Source organism: Oncorhynchus mykiss, chromosome 6 (genome assembly GCF_013265735.2).
Source record: "Oncorhynchus mykiss isolate Arlee chromosome 6, USDA_OmykA_1.1, whole genome shotgun sequence".
Lineage (NCBI taxonomy): Eukaryota > Metazoa > Chordata > Actinopteri > Salmoniformes > Salmonidae > Oncorhynchus > Oncorhynchus mykiss.
The window spans coordinates 52524141-52546844 of record NC_048570.1 but is presented as its reverse complement, the minus strand read 5'-3'; the positions used below and the strand labels follow the sequence as shown (position 1 = coordinate 52546844).

The 22704-nt window shown below is 43.5% G+C and overlaps 1 protein-coding gene across 2 annotated transcripts in view; it reads right to left on the bottom strand.

Annotated features, from left to right (window-relative positions):
• mapk8ip1b (mitogen-activated protein kinase 8 interacting protein 1b) overlaps positions 1 to 22489 on the bottom strand; it is a 121290-nt gene extending 98801 nt beyond the window's left edge. The window contains exons 1-2 of one of the 2 annotated variants that reach the window (XM_021606791.2): positions 22034 to 22489; positions 1592 to 1653 (exon numbers count right to left, since the gene is read on the bottom strand). In XM_021606791.2, the coding sequence (XP_021462466.1) occupies positions 1592 to 1653; positions 22034 to 22153 (182 nt within the window). In that variant the 5' untranslated portion in view covers positions 22154 to 22489. The remainder of the gene's footprint in view (positions 1 to 1591; positions 1654 to 22033) is intronic. The other variant, XM_021606793.2, reaches the window with a different exon arrangement.
• Positions 22490 to 22704: the final 215 nt, after the last annotated feature.

Sequence of the window (22704 nt, the reverse complement as noted above, 5' to 3'; positions counted from 1 at the left end):
GGCAAATGGACATAACACCATGATTTAGTACTTTCAATACTTTGAGGCATACAGCAGGTCAGCCACCAGGGGGAGACTCATCAAGGCCTGGTGACAGACAGAGTATACATCACTAGGCAATGGCTCCCTCTGCTGGACATGCCAAGTCTCGACGGGCTCTCCAACCAAGGCTATTTGCGGTTGGTGAGTAATCAAGGGCGGATTTCTCACCAGCTGTACGAGTCCCATAAAGCTGCCAAAAGGGCAGTGCACAGGGGAGAGACTGGGGGAAGAAAGGACTCCCGTAAAGTTGGGGATGATTACAGACATAACAGGAGTGAGTTCAGTTTTTGATCCCCACAGGATACGGCAAGACCAAAAGCCCAGAAGATGGTATCCCAGAGAGGGTCTCATGGGGGAGACCTATTCTTTTCTTTTTAACCATTAGTTTAATAAACACCTTTGAAACTGAGCTAATCTTAATCTGTCCGTGTCTAATCTGTGTAAACATTTTGACCCAACCCCCTGGTCTGCCACAATTTATATATGCCATTTGGACATTTCCTATGCCAGTTGGACATAGTTCTGTGACTTTTGGGTTCAGAACCCGACTTCCTTTGATCATATATGGCAAATGGACAAAACATAGGCCTTATGACAAACTCGCATAAAATAAGACAAATCTATGTTCATGCCGTTCCTACATATGTATAATTGACAAAAAAATGTATTTAAAAAACGGTCCAAAACACATGTTTTACGAGGTTTTAACATTTTGAAACATTTTTAAGATTTCACACTTGAGACCTGACTTTCAGACCATTTCACATATGAAATCCTACAGTGGAGTGCGCTCGCCCCCTTTTGGACTTTTGGTTTATAACACCGAGCATCTGACATGTTCCATTTTCTATATGGTTTTGACCAACTGCCGCCCAATTGAATGGTATTTGCGATTGTGTATATGGTTGGCCCAATGCCAATAATATGCCATTAATTTTGTCAATTTCATAGTGGATCCCCTTACCTTCCTTCCCGGTAGGGTTAGAGTTACAGTTTTGGGCCTACCTGGCAGATGTAAAGTGTCTAGGCTTTGAGTGTCCTGCCCCTCATGTAGGTCCAGTTTATCCTGACTCCATGGTAGGTTTAGAGTTCCCATCCTTCCAGTTAGGGTTACAGTTCCCTTCCTTCCCGGGTAGGGTCAGAGTTCCACTCCTTCCCGGTAAGGTCAGAGTTCCCTTCCTTCCTTGTAGGGTCAGAGTTCCCTTCCTTTCAAGTAGGGTCATGTTTTGAGTTCCCTGCCTTCCAAGTAAGCCAAGTATGTCATGACCCTCAAGTAGGTCTAATATATCCTGCCCTGCATGGACCGCAGACCCGCTCCTTATTGGGTACGCAGCATCCTAGCCTGCCAGGCTTAGAGCCCACTGCGATGCTAGGCCAATAGTTAGCTTGTTAGCCCCATCTGCAGGTCTGCAGTCTCATGCCCTGCTTAGATCTCAGCACCCTGCACAACAAATTTCTTGGATAGCTAGCAAGCAAGCCTAAATGGAGCAAAAAACAGCTAGCTGAATTTCAACAAAAAAAATAAACAGATAATGATACAAATTCTTACCTCCACACCAATCGGGAAAGAGGGATTTGTCCTGCCAAAGCATCAATTGCCCTGTTTAGTCCCTGAAAGAAAACAAGTTGAAAATTAAGATTTCAAATCAAAATCAAATCACATGTTATTTGCCACATGCGCCGAATACAGTGAAATGCATATTTACAAGCCCTTAACCAACAATGCAGTTCAAGAAATTTTAAGAAAATATTTACCAAAAAACTAAAGTGAATTAAAGTAAATTAAAGTAACACAACAAAACTACATAACAATAACAAGGCTATACACAGGGGGTACCGGTAGCGAGTCAATGTGTGGGGGTACAGGATAGTCGAGGTCATTTGTAAAGTGACTATGCGTAGATTATAAACAGCGAGTAGCAGCAGTGTAAAAATAAAGTGTCATTGTGAATAATCAGGATGGCCGTTTGATTAATTGTTCAGCAATCATATGGCTTGGGGGTTGAAGCTGTTAAGGAGCCTTTTGGTCCTCGACTCTGGTACCGCTTGCCGTGCGGTAGCAGAGGGAACAGTCTATGATTTGGTGGACTGGAGTCCTTAATCTTTTGGGCCATCCTCTGACACCGCCTAGTGTATACAGTTGAAGTTGGAAGTCAACATACACCTTAGTCAAATACATTTGAAGTTGTAAGTTTACATACACTTAGGTTGGAGTCATTAAAACTTGTTTTTAACCCACTCCACAAATGTCTTGTTAACAAGTCGGTTAGGACATCTACTTTGTGCATGACACAAGACATTTTTCCCCAATTGTTTACAGACAGATTATTTCACTTATAATTCACTGTATCACAATTACAGTGGGTCAGATGGGTCATTATGTCATGGCTTTAAGAGCTTCTGATAGGCTAATTGACCAATTGGAAGTGTACCTAAGGATGTATTTCAAGGCCTACCTTCAAACTCAGTCCCTCTTTGCTTGACATCATGGGAAAATCAAAAGAAAACAGCCAAGACCTCAGAAAATAAATTCTAGACCTCCACAAGTCTGGTTCATCTTTGGGAGCAATTTCCAAACGCCTGAAGTTACCATGTTCATCTGTACAAACAATAGTACGCAAGCATAAACACCATGGGTCCACGCAGCCATCATACCTCTCAGGAAGGAGACTCGTTCTGTCTCCTGGAGATGAACATACTTAGGTGCGAAAAGTGCAAATCAATCCCAGAGCAACAGCAATGGACCTTGGGAAGATTCTGGAGGAAACAGGTACAAAAGTATCTATATCCACAGTAAAACGAGTCCTATATCGACATAACCTGAAAGGCCGCTCAGCAAGGAAGAAGACACTGCTCCAAAACCGCCATAAAAAAGCCAGACTACGGTTTGCAACTGCACATGGGACAAAGATCGTACTTTTTGGAGAAATGTCCTCTGGTCTGATGAAACAAAAATAGAACTGCTTGGCCATAATGACCATTGTTATGTTTGGAGGAAAAAGGGGGAGGCTTGCAAGCCAAAGTACACCATCCCAACCATGAAGCATGGGGGTGGCAGCATCATGTTGTGTGGGTGCTTTGCTGCAGGAGGGACTGGTGCACTTCACAAGGAAGGACAATTATGTAGATATATTGAAGCAACATCTCAAGACATCAGTCAGGAAGTTGGTTGCAAATGCGTCTTCCCATTTAAACTGAGTTTAAATGTATTTGGCTAAGGTGTATGTAAACTTTCGACATTCACTGTTTATGTAAACTAAGCAGTACAGAACAGCAGCCTCTGGCAAGACAACGGGTGACAGTCTATGTATATTTGTAATCAACAGCTGGTGCACGATATCAAAGGAAGTCTCAAGGTTTTGTTCGCTTGAGGTAGAGTATCTCATGATAAGCTGTAGACCACACTATCTACCTAGAGAGTTTTCATCTGTATTTTTTGTAGATGTTTTGCTAGCACAGACTGGAATAAGTTCCAGGATTCTTCCGATAGCATTGAGGCGTACACCACATCAGTCACTGGCTTCATTAATAAGTGCATCGATGACGTCGTCCCCACAGTGACTGAACGTACATACCCCAACCAGATCCCATGGATTACAGGCAACATCCCCACTGAGCTAAAGGGTAGAGCTGCCGCTTTCAAGGAGCAGGACTCAAACCCGGAAGCTTATAAGAAATCCCGATATGCCCTCCTACGAACCATCAATCAGGCAAAGCGCCAATACAGGACTAAGATTGTATCGAACTACACCGGCTCCAACGCTCGTCAGATGTGGCAATGCCTGCAAAGGGAAGCAACCGAGAGCTGCCCAGTGACACGAGCATAACAGACGAGCTAAATAACCTCTATGCTCGCTTTGAGGAATGTAACACTGAATCATGCACGAGAGCATCAGCTGTTCCGGACGACTGTGTGATCACGCTCTTTGCAGCCGATGTGAGCAAGACCTTTTAACAGGTAACCAACGACGGCCCAGACGGATTACAAAGACGTGTACTCCGAGCATGTGCTGACCAACTGGCAAGTGTCTTCACTGACATTTTCAACCTCTGCCTGTCATAACATGTTTCAAGCAGACCACCATAGTCCCTGTGCCAAACAACACTAAGGTCACCTGCCTAAATGTCTACCAACCCGTAGCACTCATGTCTTTATCCATGAAGTGCTTTGAAAGGCTGTTCATGGCTCACACCAACACCATTATCCCAGAAACACTTGACCCAATCCAATTTGCATACCACCCTAACAGATCCACAAATGATGCAATATCTATTGCACTCCACACTGCCCTTTCCCACCTGGACAAAAGGAACACCTATGTGAGAATGCTATTCATTGACTGCAGCTCAGCTCAACCCCATTGTGCCCTCAAAGCTCATCACTAAGCTAAGGACCCTGGGACTAAACATCTCCCTCTGCAACTGGATCCTGGACTTCCTGATGGGCCACCCCCAGGTGGTAAGGATAGGTAACAACACATCCGGCACGCTGATCCTCAACACAGAGGCCTCTCAGGGTTGTGTGCTCAGTCCTCTCCTGTACTCTCTGTTCACTCATGACTGCATGGCCAGGCACGACTCCAACACCATCATTAAGTTTGCCAATGACACAACAGTGGTAGGCCTGATCACCGACAACGACGAGACTGCCTATAGGGAGGAGGTCAGAGACCTGGTAGTGTGGTGCCAGGACAGCAACCTCTCCCTCAACGTGATCAAGACAAAGGCTACCCAGACTATTTGCATTGCCCCCCCTCACATATTACCTAAATTACCTCGACTAACCGGTGCCCCCACACTTTATCTCTGTTAAGTTACCTCCTGTACATAGCCTCGCTACTGTTATTTTACTGCTGCTCTTTAATTATTTGTTACTTTAATTTCTTATTCTTCTTTTTTTTATTTTATTTTTTTAACTGCATTGTTGGTTGGGGCTTTTAAGTAAGCATTTCATTGCAAGGTCTACACATGTTGTATTCAGCACATGTGACAAATAAAATGTGATTTGATTTGATTTTGTTCTGACTGGGATTATTATTATTTGACCCTGCTGATCATCTATGAACATTTGAATATCTTGGCCATGTTTTGTTATAATCTCCGCCTGGCACAGCCAGAAGAGGTGTCACGTTCTGAACTTAGTTCCTTTGTTTTGTCTTTGTTTTAGTATGGTCAGGGCTTGAGTTGGGGTGGGCAGTCTATGTTCCTTTTTCTATAATTTGAGATTTCTGTGTTTGGCCTGGTATGGTTCTCAATCAGAGGCAGCTGTCAATCTTTGTCCCTGATTGAGAACCATATTTAGGTAGCCTGGTTTTACCTTTGAGTTGTGGGTGATTATTTTTTCCATTTCAGTGTTTGCACCATTCGGGACTGTTTCGGTTTTATTTTGATTCCCTTGTTCTTTTGTATTTTGTATTCATTTTCCATTAAATCACATTATGGATACATACCAAGCTGCATTTTGGTCCTCCGATCCTTCCTACTACTCCTCCTCAGAGGAGGAAGAAGAAACCCGTTACAGAATCACCCACCAACCAAGGACCAAGCAGCGAGGTAACGGGCAGCAGCAGCGATCTCCAGACTCCTGGACATGGGAGGAGATTTTGGATGGCAAAGGACCCTGGGCACAGGCTAGGGAATATCGCCGCACCAAGGCAGAACTGGAGGCAGCGAAAGCGGAGAGGCGGCGATATGAGGAGGCAGCACGGCAGTGCGGCTGGGATGAGAGGCAGCCCCAAAAATGTATTGGGGGTGGCACACAGGGAGTGTGGCTAAGTCAGGTAGGAGACCTGAGCCAACTCCCCGTGCTTACCGTGGAGAGAGGTGGACCGGGCAGGCACAGTGTTATGCCGTGAGGTGCACGGTGTCCCCGGTGCACAGGCATAGCCCGGTGTGTTACATAGCAGCGCCTCGTATCGGCCCGGGCTAGGGTGGGCATCGAGCAAGGTGCCATGAAGCCGGCTCAGCGCATCTGGTCTCCAGTGTGTCTCCTCGGGCCGGGGTACATGGCGTCCCCGGTTCGCCAGCACAGCCCAGTGCAGTCGATTCCACCTCGCCGCACTGGCCTGGCTATGGGGAGCGTCCAGCCAGGTAGGGTTGGGTAGGCTTGGTGCTCGAGACCTCCAGTGCGCCTCCACGGTCCGGTCCATCCGGTGCCTCCTACACACACCAGGCCTCCGGTGGCAGCCCCCCGCACCAGGCTGTCTCTCCGTCTTCTCCCTACAGAGTCGCCCGTCTGTCCTGAGCTGCCAGAGTCGCCCGTCTGTCCTGAGCTGCCAGAGTCGCCCGTCTGTCCTGAGCTGCCAGAGTCGCCCGTCTGTCCTGAGCTGCCAGAGTCGCCCGTCTGTCCTGAGCTGCCAGAGTCGCCCGTCTGTCCTGAGCTGCCAGAGTCGCCCGTCTGTCCTGAGCTGCCAGAGTCGCCCGTCTGTCCTGAGCTGCCAGAGTCGCCCGTCTGTCCTGAGCTGCCAGAGTCGCCCGCCAATCAGGAGCTGCCCGAGCCGTCCGTTACTCCGGTGCTGCCGGAATCGCCCTTCACTCCGGAGCTTCCGGAATCGCACGTCACTCCGACGCTGCCAGAATCGCCCTTCACTCCGGAGCTGCCGGAGTTTCCTGTCCGTCCGGTACTGCCGGAGTCTCCCGTCCATTCGGGACCCGTGGCTAGGGTCCCCAGTCCGAAGTCGGCGGCGAGGGTCGCCGCTCTAAAGAGGCCACGGAGGCGGGTTAAGAGGAGGACAAAGACTATGGTGGAGTGGGGTCCATGTCCCGCACCAGAGTCGCCACCGCAGACAGACGCCGACCCAGACCCTCTCCTATAGGTTCAGGTGTTGCGGCCAGAGTCCGCACCTTTGGGGGGGGGGGGGGTACTGTCACGTTCTGACCTTAGTTCCTTTTGTTTTGTCTTTGTTTTAGTATGGTCAGGGCGTGAGTTGGGGTGGGCAGAGGCAGCTGTCAATCGTTGTCCCTGATTGAGAACCATATTTAGGTAGCCTGCTTTCACCTTTGAGTTGTGGGTGATTATTTTTCCGTTTCAGTGTTTGCACCATTCGGGTCTGTTTTGGTTTTCATTTTGATTCTCTTGTTCTTTTGTAATTTGTATTCATTTTCCATTAAATCACATTATGGATACATACCACGCTGCATTTTGGTCCTCCGATCCTTCCCACTACTCCTTCTCAGATGAGGAAGAAGAAACCCGTTACAAGAGGATTGGCCACCCCTCAGAGCATGGTTCCTCTCCAGGTTTCTTCCTGGGTTCTGGCTTTTCTAGGGAGTTTTTCCTATCCACCATACTTCTACACCTGCATTGCTTGCTGTTTGGGGTCATCAGCTGATGTAAGAAGGGCTTTATAAATACATTTGATTGATTGTTGCAGTCTATATTCAGAACCATATTCCTGTAAAGCTTAGAGAGGATCTCATGTGAGATACTGTTGGCTACAGGTTCATCTGCCCAAGTGCTAACAGTCAATATCTGGATAATATGTGTGAAATGCTTGATAATGTATGTGTTGCCACTCAAGAAAAAGCTCAAAACGGTAACCAGAGCCTGCATCCTGGTTCAGGTTAGCAGTCAACATATCAGGGTATTTAAAAACAGCAAAGGAATGAAGTCATGCACATGTACTGATCACATCTTTACTAACGCTGCATAAATCTGTTTTAAAGCAGTATCCAAAACCAATTGGATGTAGTGATCACAATGCAGTAGCCATATCTAGAAAAATGAAAGTTCCAAAGGCTAGTTCTAATATAGTGTATGAGAGGTCATACAAGACGTTTTGCAATGATTCCTAAGTTGATGATGTAAAGAACATTTGTTTGTATGTGGTGTGTAATGAGAAGCAACCAGACACTGCACTTGACACATTTATGAAATTGCTTCTTCCAGTTACTAATAAGCATGCACCCATTAGAAAAAGACTACACAAAATGTTAAATCCTCATTGATTGATGAGGAATTGAAAAATTGTATGGTTGAGCGGGATGAGGCTGCACAACCGATTGGCAAACATACTGCAAATTGAGAAATCATGTGACTAAACTGAATAAAACAAAACTATGCTATTAAAAAAAGATAAATTATATAAAGAATTATAGTAAAAACGCTTTGGAGCACCTTAAAAATAATGTTGGACAAAAAGGCCAACTCAGCTCCACCATTCATTGAGTCAGATGGCTAATACATCACAAAAACCAGTAATATTGCAAACTATTGTAATATTTTTTTCATTGGCAAGGTTAGCAAACTTTAGGCATAACATTCCACCAACAAGCGCCTACCCTACTGTCCCTCTTGGGTGAGGATCATAGGCTCCAGATCAGCCCCCCCTCTCTCTCTCTCTCTTCCACCAGAGTTTTATGACTTAACAACTCTCTCTCCCACGCTGCAGAAATGGAAGTTAAAAATCCCTTTGTTACCACAAAGAGATACTTTGCAATACTGTAACATAAAAAGGTTGGACATTTCTAACGTAAATAATGTGGTAAATGGTTCGTGGGGCTCGAGACAATAAGTCGTTGTTTATGATATCATTAAGGATGGTATAACCAAATAATGGTAACTCCACAAATGTATATGTCCCAGTTATCAGATTTACACTACCGTTCAAAAGTTTGGGTTCACTTAGAAATGACCTTGTTTTTGAAAGAAAAGCTATTTTTTGTCCATTAACATAACATAAAATTGATCAGAAATGCAGTGTAGACATTGTTCATGTTGTAAATGACTATTGTAGCTGGAAATGGCTGATTTGTTATAGAATATCTACATAGAAGTACAGAGGCCCATTATCAACAACCATCACTCCTGTGTTCCAATGGCACGTTATGTTAGCTAATCCAAGTTTATCATTTTAAAAGGCTAATTGATCATTAGAAAACCATTTTGCAATTATGTTAGCACAGCTGAAAACTGTTGTTCTGATTAAAGAAGCAATACAACTGGCCTTTAGACTAGTTCTGTATCTGGAGCATCAGCATTTGTGGGTTCGATTACAGGCTCAAAAAGACCAGAAACAAAGACTTTTCATCAGTCTATTCTTGTTCTGAGAAATGAAGGCTATTCCATGCGAGAAAATGCCAAGAAACTGAAAATCTCGTACAACGCTGTGTACTACTCCCTTCACAGAACAGCTCAAACTGGCCTAACCAGAATAGAAAGAGTGGGAGGCCCCGGTGCACAACTGAGCAAGAGGAAAAGTACATTAGAGTGTCTAGTTTGAGAAACAAATGCCTAACAAGTCCTGAAATGGCAGCTTCATTAAATAGTACCCTCAAAACACCAGTCTCAAGTCAACAGTGAAGAGGCGATTCTGGGATGCTGGCTTTCTAGGCAGTGTTCCTCTGTCCAGTGTCTGTTCTCTTTTGCCCATCTTAATGTTTTTGTTTTTTTCTGGCAGTCTGAGATATGGCTTTCTCTTTGTAACTCTGCCTTCTTTCTTTGCAACACTGTATTTCTGATCAATTTGATGTTTTTTCAATGGACATTTCTAGGTGATCCCAAACTTTTGAACAGTAGTGTGCATCTAAATGTTGTGGAACTTATATATTTAAATATGAAACTGTTTGTGAGAAGATGAAATGTGATTTTATCCTTCTAAATTAGATGATACCGTAACATCAAAATACTTTTGCCAAGTCAGTAACCACGCCCACGTGAGCACAGACATTGTGACAACAGGATGGAACCGCCCTCCAAGGCGAGTGCTTAAAAGAACTTGCTGAAGAATTAACATATTAGACCAGAAAACATCCACACGTTGAAATGGTTAGACTCTACTAGACCAGACAGCGTGAAGCGGTCGCTACACGGATGGGAAATGGTTTTAAACTAAAGACCAGCGTGACCGACAGCGTGAGCTAAAAGGTACGAAATGGTTAGCAACTCTGAAACTCTCTCGAAGAAGAAAAAGACTACACAGGAACATTCAGTCTGCAGTTGTTTATGCACTGTTAGCCTAGGAAACTTGACAGAAGACGAGAGACAAAGAACAATTTCCTTTCACCCCTATAGATACCTCTAGGGTATCTAGTCTAAACAAACTGAGTGAAGGATAAGGCCCGCTGAACACCGCGTGGTATTGTTGGGGTGGATCCATTTGGATCCATTTGATCACAGGGATGGCCTGTAAAGGGAGAAACAACTCCTGAGGTTTGTGGAATGCTGTTAGGGTGGGGTGAGTCTGTCTATACTCCCATTCCTCCTGAGTCCTGGGAAGAACCACACGAGTTGGATAGACAATGAGATTAAGAGAAACCAGAAATACACCAGTCTCACCTTCAGGACGATTTGTATCAGCTTCCACCAACACCATCACTCTAGCATGTTCAAGAGCAGTTAGTCAATTTCTTACAAATCTAAACAGTAGCCCAAATCACCAAACCTCCTACAAGTGTAGGAGTAAACACTGAAAACAAAGTCAACATAACTTTCTCCATTACATTTCCAAATTTAGCATTAAACCAGTCACCAATTTTGTCAAAACAGATTTTTCAGATTTTGAGAGAGTTTTACTAAGATCAGCAATCTTATCAATTATTGTAGTCATATTCTCAGAGGAATCAGGGAGGAACATAACACTATTATCAGAATCAACAATACCTAGTACATTGCAGTGTCCTCCTCTAAAGCCAATTTATGGCAGCTGACCACTGCTTTCAGATTTTGGACATCTAATGAGAGTTGGCTAAATCCTTGGATCGTTAAATTCACATGGGCCTGTAACTTTCCTTGGACAGTCACACCCCAGGAGGGTATGACTGACATACCAAAAATCTCACACGGGTGTAGGACATAACCATAGGCTTCCTGATTGTCTGGGATGAGTTGTTTGGCGCGCTTCAGTTCCCCAGAGTTGGTTTTACCTGTCTCATTGAAAAGATCGGTGACCGGAATTCTTAACATGTACATTTCTGTTCTCCCCAAATAACAACATCCCCCCCATCCAGGAGGTAAAGTGAGGTACCCCTTGTCACTGCATACCCACATCTATCCAAAAGGTGCTCCATGCCTTCCTCAACCCTGGAAAGGTTTACACCTGTCACCTGTTGCTGTAAGTCTAACACACTAAAATCCACTTTAGCATAGTTTCTCCTATCACTATACTCTTCTCTCAGTTGACCCATATATACATGACAAACTCTAGTATCTCCCATATCTTCCTTCCCATCATTACAAAGACACAGGGCAAGGGTTGACATCGAGCTTAGGGAGGTCAGTATGGGATTGATGCTCAAGCTTCCATTTCCTAACATTTCTATACACAGGTGGGTGCTGGGATAATTACACCGTACAGAGTGGATAGTTCTTACCGTGAAACCTGACTCACCTCACCTGAGGTGAGTTGTAGGCCATAGAGGGATCTGCCTGCTTCTTTCTACCACATTAATTAAGTATGTTTGCTCCCTTCTTGTGACCACCCCAACATACATGTGTCCCATGATACCTGGCTAACCTCTCAGTTCTACTCCCAAAGAGCAGTCCTTTGGTCTCCCTTCGCCTATTATGTTGTTTCTCATTACCTCTCTGTATAAAGTATAAAAAACCCACATTCAAACTCCGTCCTTCTCATAGGCTCAAACTGACAACTCAGTGGTTGATGTATGCTTTCTAAATACTAAAATCTGGGTTCCTGGCCTGTTATTCTGATATCCCAAAATATTTTCACTGTTTGTATCTATTTGTTGTTTTCCTCAGATCCCGCAGGGGGTCCTGTGGCTACACCAGTAAGGAGACCCATGGGAAGGATGATGGGGAAAACAAACCACTAGACCCAGTGTAGTCTATGTTTCCCAGTTATAGAACCTGAGTGTGAGTGTGAAATTATGTCTCCTTCTTCTGCTCGTTGGCTAGAGCCTTCTTTTTCATCTTTCTTTCTGGCCTTTTGGTCTGGGCCCTCTGCTTCTGTTCTTTGGCTTGGACCTTCTTCCTTCTTCAGATGTTCTCGGGGCCCTGCTCTCCCTCCCTCCAGTCGCTCATCCATGGCTTCCACTCTGGGAGGTGGTTGCAGTGGGAGAGATGATGCCAGCCGGACCTCTCCCCTACCCGGATTGCAGTTGGTGTTGCCATGGTCACCTGGAAGGGTCCCATCTATCTTGGCTGGTTCCATTTTCTTTTATGGACTTGAAGTTCCACTCAGTCTCATACACAGATGGTCAGAGCATCTGGATCCTCACCTTGGTTTGGTTCTGTTGCTTTCCTAGTGCGAGAGTGGAAAAAACTGACAATAGAGGTTAGTTCTTTCATGTTCTCTATATGATCACACTGTGTCTCAGTTATGTCTATCTGTCGGTCAGTCATAGGTCTCGAACACCTGGTGTGTTTATGGGTCGTCTTGTTAACATCTCGTGGGGCGTACATCCAATACCTTTGTTAAGGTAATTAACAATAGTTGCTAATTACTGTAGTTGATGACAACGCTCCCGGATCCGGGATGGGTAGTTACAAGATTAACGTGCTGATTCAAATTTGGGAAAAACCATTGGGCCGAAATCTTCTTCTCCACCATATAAATCTTCTCCTCCACCATATAAATCTTCTCCTCCACCATATCCCCCCTTGACGAATGGCTCACTCCATGAGCCAATCGGCAAACAGTAGAAATCATGGTTGACGGTAAACAGGGCATGCCAGACAAAAGATGTAGCCATAAGCCAGACCTAGGACAGAGAGCACACCCTCACACTTGGTGATTGAGAATATCAGCCTGCTCCTGTTTCTCAAGATCAGCAGCTTCAGATGACACAAACAACTAAAAATAGAATGCATGTGTGTGGCAACGGGAAGCAGCCAATTTGTCCGCCTCATTAGCTATGCTGTTACTGATACTAGCATAATCACTCCTACCTGTGTGTGCCTCAACCTTAACAATAGCCAATTTGTTAGGTTTACGCATATGTTGAACAGTTGATTTAAACTAAGGTCTGTTTTTAATAGGTATGGCTGTGGTATTAGTAAACCCTCTTGCTCTCCAAACCCCACACCTGGACATACAAACCCCAATAGCATATGCTGAGTCTGAGTAGACAGTAAGGGTCTTCCTTTTCCCCATTTCACAAGCTGTTTTCAGAGCTAATAAATCTGCCTGTTGCTCTGATAAATGTTCTGGTAGGGGCTGTATAATCTCAATATCACCTTCCACATCAACTACAGCAAATCCTATATGTTTCTTCCCTGTGCTTTGATCTATATAAGCAGAACCATCAACAAACAGCACCATGTCAGAGTCTAGCAAAGGTTCATCAAACAAGTCTTTGTCCGATACACATTCCTGGGCTGTCCTGATGCCCCTGTTATTGTTACTGATGATTTGCTCAGGGAAACCCGAACAACTTGTCCAGGTTTGCCTGGAACAGTGAGCTCCAGTGTCTATTAGAAATGGTAGGTGATGTCCATTAACAATAAGAGTAACCATTGGTTCTTCTCTTTCATCATTGAATTCATACTGGGAACACTGGAGCAGGGGAGTCGGGCGCCTTCATTGTTGACTCAGAGGGAAATAAGAACTGTTGGTGTTCTGATTTCCCATTGGCCATGGCTGTCCTCTGTCATTAACTTGTCCTCTGCCCACAGGTCCAGCATTGAGTGTTGTTCCAGTCACGAAGGGCTCTGGCGGGGCCACCTCCTCTTCCTGTCCATGTTTGTGGGTCACCATAATGCTGAGTGGTGAAAAGCACATACCCTGCAGGCACCGGGTTCACAGGTGTGACTGATGTGACTCTGGGGGAGCTGCAGACTGTGGTTGTGGTGAGCCAGTAGAAACAACTTGAGCAGCCATCATATTGTGAGTAAAATCACCACTTTCTTTCTCGATCTGTGCAAGCTGGGCCTTCTTCAGTGCAGTGTCTAGTCCTCCTTTCACACTATTCTATCTCACTCTGGTATTGTCATTACCATATCCGTGGCTTGTCTGACCTCCTATTTTAGCTTCTTACTTTCATCCACATCATCTTTGTCCATTGTCTCCTTAATCTTATTAGCAATTAGCACCTGCAGATCTTCGATCAACTTTCTCTTCTCTTTTCGTAATGTATACAACTTATTATTTTCCTTCGCTCTCACTTTCTTCCCTTTCTCTCTGGTCTCTGAATAGGTCACCCATAAATGGTAACAATTTCTACTTTTCTTTTACTTCTTTAGTAGTTAGTTTGTTTTCTACAGGCGGCCATATGTCTAGGGTCTTCCAGTCTGTTCCTTTTTGTGGAGTGAGTTGGAGTGCCGAGGGAAACTCCCTCCAGGAACTGTGCCTCCTTTTTTCATCCAATTCTATTGTTCTCATGCTGCTTGTTGCTGCTGTTGTGTCATCCACCTCCTTCATCAAAATCCCCTTGAGGATAATTGTGGTTGCTTCTCCATTTTCTTCTGTCAGTGGTATTAGAGGGTAGATCTATGTATAGTCACCCGGGGGACCTCTGGGTCACAGTTTCACAGTTTCTGATACAAGGATACTTTTCTTCATCCCCTTCTCCTTGTCCATTTTTCTTGTCTGAATTATCTCCTTGACTAAATCCAAACTAGTCTTGTTGAATGAACCATCCACCTCTTTCAGCTAGGGGGCAGTACTTTTATGTTTAGAAAAATAACGTTCCCAATGTAAACAGACTATTTATTAGGCCTATATGCTAGAATATGCACATAATTGACAGATTAGGATAGAAAACACTATAAAGTTTCCAAAACGGTCCAAATATTGTCTGTGAGTATAACATAACTGATATTGCAGGTGAAACCTGAGGAAAATCAAACCATGAAGTGGCTTCTATTTTGAAAGCTCCATGTTCCATAGCCTGCCTTCGCTCTATTTAAAGGGTTATCAACCAGATTCCTTTTTCTATCGCTTCCTCAAGGTCTTTAGTCTTTAGACATAGTTTCAGGCTTTTATTTTGAAAAATGAGCGAGAGAGATAACATCGCGTCGGTGGATAGCTGGGTGTTCCCATGAGTTTTGCTTGCGTAACACAGTGGGGCAGCCATTCATTCTCCCTCTCCTACTGAAAAATAGACAGTGCCAGTTGATATATTATCGATTATATATTTTAAAAACAACCTGAGGATTGATTATAAAAAAATGTTTGACATGTTTCTGTGGACATTACGGATACTATTTGGAATTTTCGTCTGAGTTGTCGTGACAGCTCAAGCCTGTGGATTTCTGAACATAACGCGCCAAGCAAACAGAGGTATTTTGGACATAAAAATAATCTTTATGGAACAAAAGGAACATTTATTGTGTAACTGGGAGTCTCGTGAGTGAAAACATCCGAAGATCATCAAAGGCAAGCTATTCATTTTTTTTTGCCCCCTGGTGATAGAATCACAAAGTCATTTTCTATGAAAATCTCTACAGAACTTCCTTGTAATAATTTTACTGGTATACTAAGGGTTGTACATTTCCTATAATGTCCCATGATAGGAAAGTGTCACTAACAAATACGTTCAACCTTTTATTCAAATAACTTCGGTCCTACTCCTAACTTTTTATTCCACCATTGGGCCATTACCCAATAAACCCTGCCATAATCCACAGACAAACAAACACATGAAACATACGCACTTTTCATAAACAACTCAACTCAGTCACTGGGTAAATTTCACACAGAATTACAACAATTCATAAAGAACTCATCTCATTCACTGGGTAAATGTCACACAGAATTACTTCTACAAAAATAAAAAATAAACCACCCTCCTATAGGTCAAGGTGGCCTGTGTAATTGTCGCTGAATTACCTAAAAAATAACTAGTATTCAGTAATGGTCGCTGCATCACAACCCAAAGTAAAAATAGATTATTCTTGCTGAATCACCTCTGCAAAACTAACTAGTACTCAGCAATGGTCACTGCACCACCTCTCCAAAATAAAATAACTAGCATTCAGTAATGGTCGCCTGCATTACCACCAAAAATAAAATAGAAGAGATGAATATTACTGAACCACCTCTCCAAAACCAAAATAACTAGTATTCAGTATTGGTCTCCGCAGTACTACTCAAAATAAAATAGATGATTATTACTGAATCACCTCTCAAAAAATAAAATAACTAGTATTCAGTAATGGTAGCTGCATTACCACACAAAATTAAAATTAAAATCATCAATCATTCAAATCATGCATTTCACCAATAGCCGTTATGTAATTTCTCCAATCTAGAATTTGACTATGTCATTTTCAAAGTGTATATTTTAGAGTGAGTGAGCTGCCATTTACTTGTTAGAGGGAAACCACACAAGTGAATGTCAATTAATTACAGACTTAGATTAAACAGGTGTCTGCTTAGCTTGTTTAATTTGGAGCTCTGGCACCATGGTGTAGAATCTCCTCCAACCAGGGTGGACACTCACTCCCGACAAGCTCGCCAAATGTTTGTGTAGGTTCGTGTTCCTTGTCAGTCATTGCTTATTGGTGAAATCAGCAATCAGACAATATCTTTCAATAAATCAATCAAAAACCTTTATTAATGCAATTGCAGACAGAAGTTGACAATGGGAACATAGCTCGCATGTTTCCGAGTAAGTTCTGCAAAATAGAAAAGAGTCCAAGTTGCTTGCAGTCAACCCCTAGTGATGTAACTGCCTACGTCAACACCTTCTACTCATCAGACCAATCCCATGCATATACAGTTATACAAACTTGCAGAAGTGACAATAGTTCCAGTGTTTTCTAAAGGCTCAGCAGTAATTTTCCACTGCCCACGTTGCTTTATAGTGGTATGTGTGACTAGTCTCTTATCTTTTTCACTCCCTGCAGGGTTCTTTGTCTATTAATCTCTTTTAGCCTTGAGGCGCTTTCTCACAGACACCCTGTTTTGACTGCAATAACTCACACATCTCTCAGACTGTTTCTTATAAGAAGCAAAGACTAGAAAAGAACTGTGAACAATATTACACCTTATAATGCATATATATTGCTAATCTGTAGTCCAGGACCCTATAAATGTAGTGGGGTAGGGGTCTTATAGCCCTTCTCCTTTTATTAATACAACATAATCATAATAAATTATTATAATACATCAATCATCTGGTGCAGCCCCTATCATGACCCCAAGGTGACCCCCCATCAGTACACCTCGGGAAGAACCGTTCTGACACTCTGAGACCAACCTACTACAACTGCAAAGGACATGGTGACCTCTGGTGGACAACCAGAGACTTACACAACCAGAGATTTTCTGTTTGAATTACTCCACATAGATGGATCTAGTGTTGTCAAGAGAGCGAGACAACAAAGACATACACGCGTAAATATGTGTGGCATTTATAAATCTGACTGAGTGGTTGTCAGGGTGCTAAATATCCATATATATGATGAGCGTATTATTCAACTGTATGCACGATAATTCCTTTGTCTCTTCTTCTCCCGCTCTTTCTCCCCCCATTTCATTGGTTAACAAGCCGTCATATCGGGTTAGTCCACTAGGGACTTTTCATTGCATCATGTTAGTAACCAATGTATAATCTATCCTGTGTGTGTGTTTATTTAATTATATGTGATTATTGACAAGCCCCCTGGGTTTGACAAGTTGGATGGAAAATTACAGAGGATATTGCCCCTCCACCTTCTATCTAAGCCTACAAGACAGTGTGTGCCCTCAGGCCTGGAGGGAAGCAAAAGTCATTCTACTACCCAAGAATAGTAAAGCCCCCTTTAATGGCTCAAATAGCCAACCAATCAGCCTGTTACCAACACTTAGTAAACTTTTGGAAAATAAATAGTTTGACCAGATACAAATCTATTTTACAGTAAACAAATTGACAACAGACTCTCAGCACGCTTATAGGGAAGAGCATTCAACATGAATGGCACTTACACAAATTACTGATGATTGGATGAGAGATATTGATGATAAAACGATTGTGGGAGCTGTTTTGTTAGTCTTCAATGAGGTTTTGACATCGTCTGCTGCTGGAAAAACGTTTGTGTTATGGTTTTACACCCCCTGCTATATTGTGGATAAAGAGTTACATGTCTAACAGAGTACAGAGGTTGTTCTTTAATGAACGCCTCTCCAACATAATCCAGGTAGAATCAGACATTCCCCAGGGCAGCTGTCTAGGCCCTTTACTTTTTTCAATCTTTACTAATGACATGCCACTGGCTTTGTGTAACCCTGTGGCAGGGTTTGACAAATGTTACAGACTGCGAAGGGAAACCCAGCCGCAAGCTGCCCAGTGACGTGAGCCTAACAGACGAACTAAATACCTTTTATGCTCGCATTGAGGCAAGCAACACTGAAACATGCATGAGAGCACCAGCTGTTCCAGATGATGTGAGCAAGACCTTTAAACAGGTCACGGGCCAGACGGATTACCAGGATGTGTACTCAAATCAAAGCATGCGTGGACCAACTGGCAAGTGTCTTTAATGACATTTTCAACCTCTCTCTGACCGATTCTGTAATACCTACATTTTTCAAAAAGGCCACCATAGTCCTTGTGCCCAAGAAAGCGGAGGTAACCTGCCTAAATGACTACCGACCCGTAACAGTTATGTCGGTAGCCATGAATTGCTTTGAAAGGCTGGTCCTGGCTCACATCAACACCATCATGCCAGAAACCCTAGACCCACTCCAATTCGCATACCGCCCTTACAGATTCACAGATGACGCAATCTCAATTACAGTCCACACTGCCGTTTCCCACCTGGACAAATTGAAAACCTATGTGAGAATGCTGTTCATTGACTACAGATCAGTGTTCAACACTATAGTGCCCACATGAAGCTAAGGACCCTGGGACTAAACATCTCCCTCTGCAACTGGATCCCAGACTTTCTGACGGGCCGCCCCCAGGTGGTAAGGGCAGCCAACAACACATCTGCCAAGCTGATCCTCAACACTGGGGCCTCTCAGTTGTGCATGGTTTATTCCCTTCAACCACGACTGCGTGGCCTAGCACGACTCCAGCACCATCATTAAGTTTGCTGATGAGACAACAGTGGTATGTCTGATCACCGACAGTGATGAGACAGCCTATAGGGAGGAGGTCGGAGACCTGGCTGTGTGGTGGCAGGACAACAAACTCTCTCAATGTGATTAAGACAAAGGATCCGATTATGGACTATAGGAAAAGGAGGGCCGAACAGTCCCCCATTAACATTGACGGGGTTGAAGTGGATCTTGTCGACTGTTTCAAGTTCCTTGGTGTCCACATCACCAACTAACTATCATGGCCCAAACACAGCAAGACAGTTGTGAAGAGGGCACGACAACACCTTTTCCCCCCCAGGAGACTTGTCATGGGTCCCCAAAAGATTTGTCATGGGTCCCCAGATCTTCTAAAAGTTCTACAACTGCACCATCGAGACCATCCAGACCGGTTGCATCACCGCCTGGTATGGTAACAGATCGGCATCTGACCATAAAGCGCTGCAGAGGGTAGTGCGTACAGCCCAGTACATCACTGGGGCCAAGCTTCCTGACATCCAGGACCTATATACTAGGTGTGTCAGAGGAAGGCTCCAAAAATTGTCAAAGACTCTAGTCACCCAGGTCATAGACTGTTCTCTCTGCTATCACACCGCAAGCTGTACCAGAGCGCCAAGTCTAGGACCAAATGGCTCTTTAACAGCTTCTACCCCCAAGCAATAAGACTGCTAAACAATTAATAAAATGGCCACCCCGGATTATTTACATTGACTCCTCCTCCCACCTTTTTGTTTTTACAATGCTGCCACTCGCTGTTTATAGTCACTTTACAAATTACCTTGACTAACCTGTACCCCCGCACATTGTACTCGGTACTGTATATATCCTCGTTATTGCTATGTAATTTTCTTGTTACTTTTGTATTATTGTCTTACCCCCTCCTTTTTCGAACATTCTGTTAAAAATCACGCAACATTTCAGCGTCCTGCTACTCATGCCAGGAATATAGTATATGCATATGATTAGTATGTGTGGATAGAAAACACTCTGAAGTTTCTAAAACTGGTTAAATCACGGCTGTGACCATAAAAGAGCGTGTGTTTCATCGAAAAGCGCAAGAAAAACTGGTCACTGAAAACTGAAACAAATATCCATGCGCCACTTGCATGTATTGTTTAAGGGACACCAAATTAAAAGGGGCCGAGAATGCAATTCCTACAGCTTCCACACGATGTCGCCAGTCTTGTCATTTTCCTGGGAGTTATTTCTTGGTCAAACAAAGGAGAGAGATTCCATTCCATCCGGTCTCCGACAGGACGTCTTGGAAGAGAGATTTCCCAAACATGATTTGAAGACGTGGAGCTATTGAATACACATCGCCCCGTGTTCAATTTGATAGATTATTAACGTTTACTAATACCTAAAGTTGGATTACAAAAGTATTTCGAAGTGTTTTGTGAAAGTTTATCATCGACTTTTTTAATTTAAAAAAATGACGCTGCGTTTTGAAACTGTGTTTTTTTCTGAATCACACAGTTTCCATAGATGGATATTTTGGGTATTTATAGAACGATTTAATCGAAAAAAAAGACCCAATAGTGATGTTTATGGGGCATATAGGAGTGCCAACAAAGAAGCTCGTCAAAGGTAATGAATGTTTTATATAATTTTTTTCTGCTATTTGTGTAGCGCCGGCTACGCTAATTCTTTTGTTTACGTCGCCTTCAGGTATTTCGGGGTGTTGCATGCTATCAGATAATAGCTTCTCATGCTTTCGCCGAAAAGCATTTTAAAAATCTGACTTGTTGGCTAGATTCACAACGAGTGTAGCTTTAATTCATTACCCAGCATGTGTGTTTTAATGAACGTTTGAGTTTTAACGAGTACATTTAGCGTAGCGCATTTGCATTTCCAGGTGTCTAGTTGAGACATCTGCGTCACAGGTAGGAGCAAGAAGTTAATACCTTTTTTCTCTTTAGTTTATTTAGTAAATGTTTTCTTAACTGTATTCAAATCAAATCAAATTGTATTTGTCACAGACACATGTTTAGCAGATGTTATTGCGGGTGTTGCGAAATGCTTATTTCGTGAACTGCATTGTTGGTTAAGGGCTTGTAGTAAGCATTTCACGGTAAGGTGTACACTCCATTAACCCTGACCTTCATGCCACCTACAAAACTGTGTGTGTTTGTTAGTCATATTCTACTGAACACAGAAGGCGTACCAAGCACCATGCATATTGTTTAAATATTAAATGTTGTGTAAATATTGTGCTAGAAGCAGGAGCAGCATATTATTCTGATGTGAACACATCCTGACCAATGAAGATAATTCCAATCAGGGCCAGCCACGCCCAAACAGAACCAACCTCGAAATGGAAAATTTAATCGAACACGAAATCAAGCAAAACCCCTAAGCCTGTAAGATTTATAATAAACCATAACACAGTCAGAGGATCAGTGAATCTGCTTAGGGTGATTTATTGAAATACCCAATTACTGACATCATACTGTATATGGCTGTGAGTCTTCCTTCATTTGCTGATTAAATTATCCCACTTATGGCTTCTCCATCTTAAGCATTAGACACATGATTGATTCATTAATACAGCCACATCAGCCTGCCTCTCTCTCCTGCTAATTTACATCTTAATTCCAAATCAGGCATACCGTTCATTCATAAACCTTTGCTGCTTACATTTGGTGTGCATCGTAAGGACAGTCCCATCTAATGGGTCACCTTTACATCCAACACCGTACAACAACAAACAGAGTCAGCAAGTCTGCGCTTTCAACATACCAGCATCCTGGTGATATCATCATATTCTGTATTCTTATTCTCCCAAGAGTTAAATTACATGTGTCTTATATGATAAAAGCTACTACATCTACCTATAGTGCAACCTCCACTCTCTAGCTGTCTTCTCTCTCTCCTATGCATCTCACCTCTCTCCTATGCATCCGCTCTACTTCAAGGGCATCCCTGTCCTATGCTGCAACACTGAGCGAAGCATAGGGAGCGACAGATTTTCAGCAGTTGCATACACACACAAGATCAGCCAGCTCTCTACTAGGTTTCTGCCAGTGTGGTAAGGACCTAGGATAGGAAAGAGAGATGTTGTGTTGCCCTACCATTTCTCCCACTGGTCTTCCATCCACCCTTCCTCTCTTTCCCCTGCGGAGTCCATGCTGCAAGTGAGTGCATTCACAGAGGAGAGGAGGTGTGCTCAGCTGGGTCGATAGGTTAGGCATATGATTCAAAGCCCTGCTCTGGTTATTCCTTCCTCCTGTCGCCCTAAATGTTCCTGAGCCCAGAAAGGGAATATAGGAGTATCGTCGTTAGCAGCGGCAGGAGCAGCCAGCGCAAAGTTCTATTAGATAACCGACTCCTCTCTACCCCTCTCCCACTGAGAGCCTTTTTCGAGTCATCAGTGTTTACACTGTCCCGGATGTACATCAGATTTACTATGCGAGAGGTGCACTGCAGGAAACTGCTGCCCTGTGTCACAAGCAGGAGTAGAAAGAGAAATCATTGTAGGAGAGCTGGGCTTGGCTGTGCTGAGAACAGAACTCTCCAAAACACATCCCTCTTCAATTATTCATGGAGCAGATCGATCATGCTTGGGTTATTCTCATCTTCTCTCCCTTTCCTCTTTTCCTCCTCTCTCCCTTTTGCTCTAAACAAGATGGATGAAAGGAGACAGGAGGATCTGCTTCATCTCCTGATGGGGGGGGGGGGGGTATACACTCCATTAACCCTGACTTTCATGCCACCTTCATGCCTTCTACAAAACTCTGTGTAT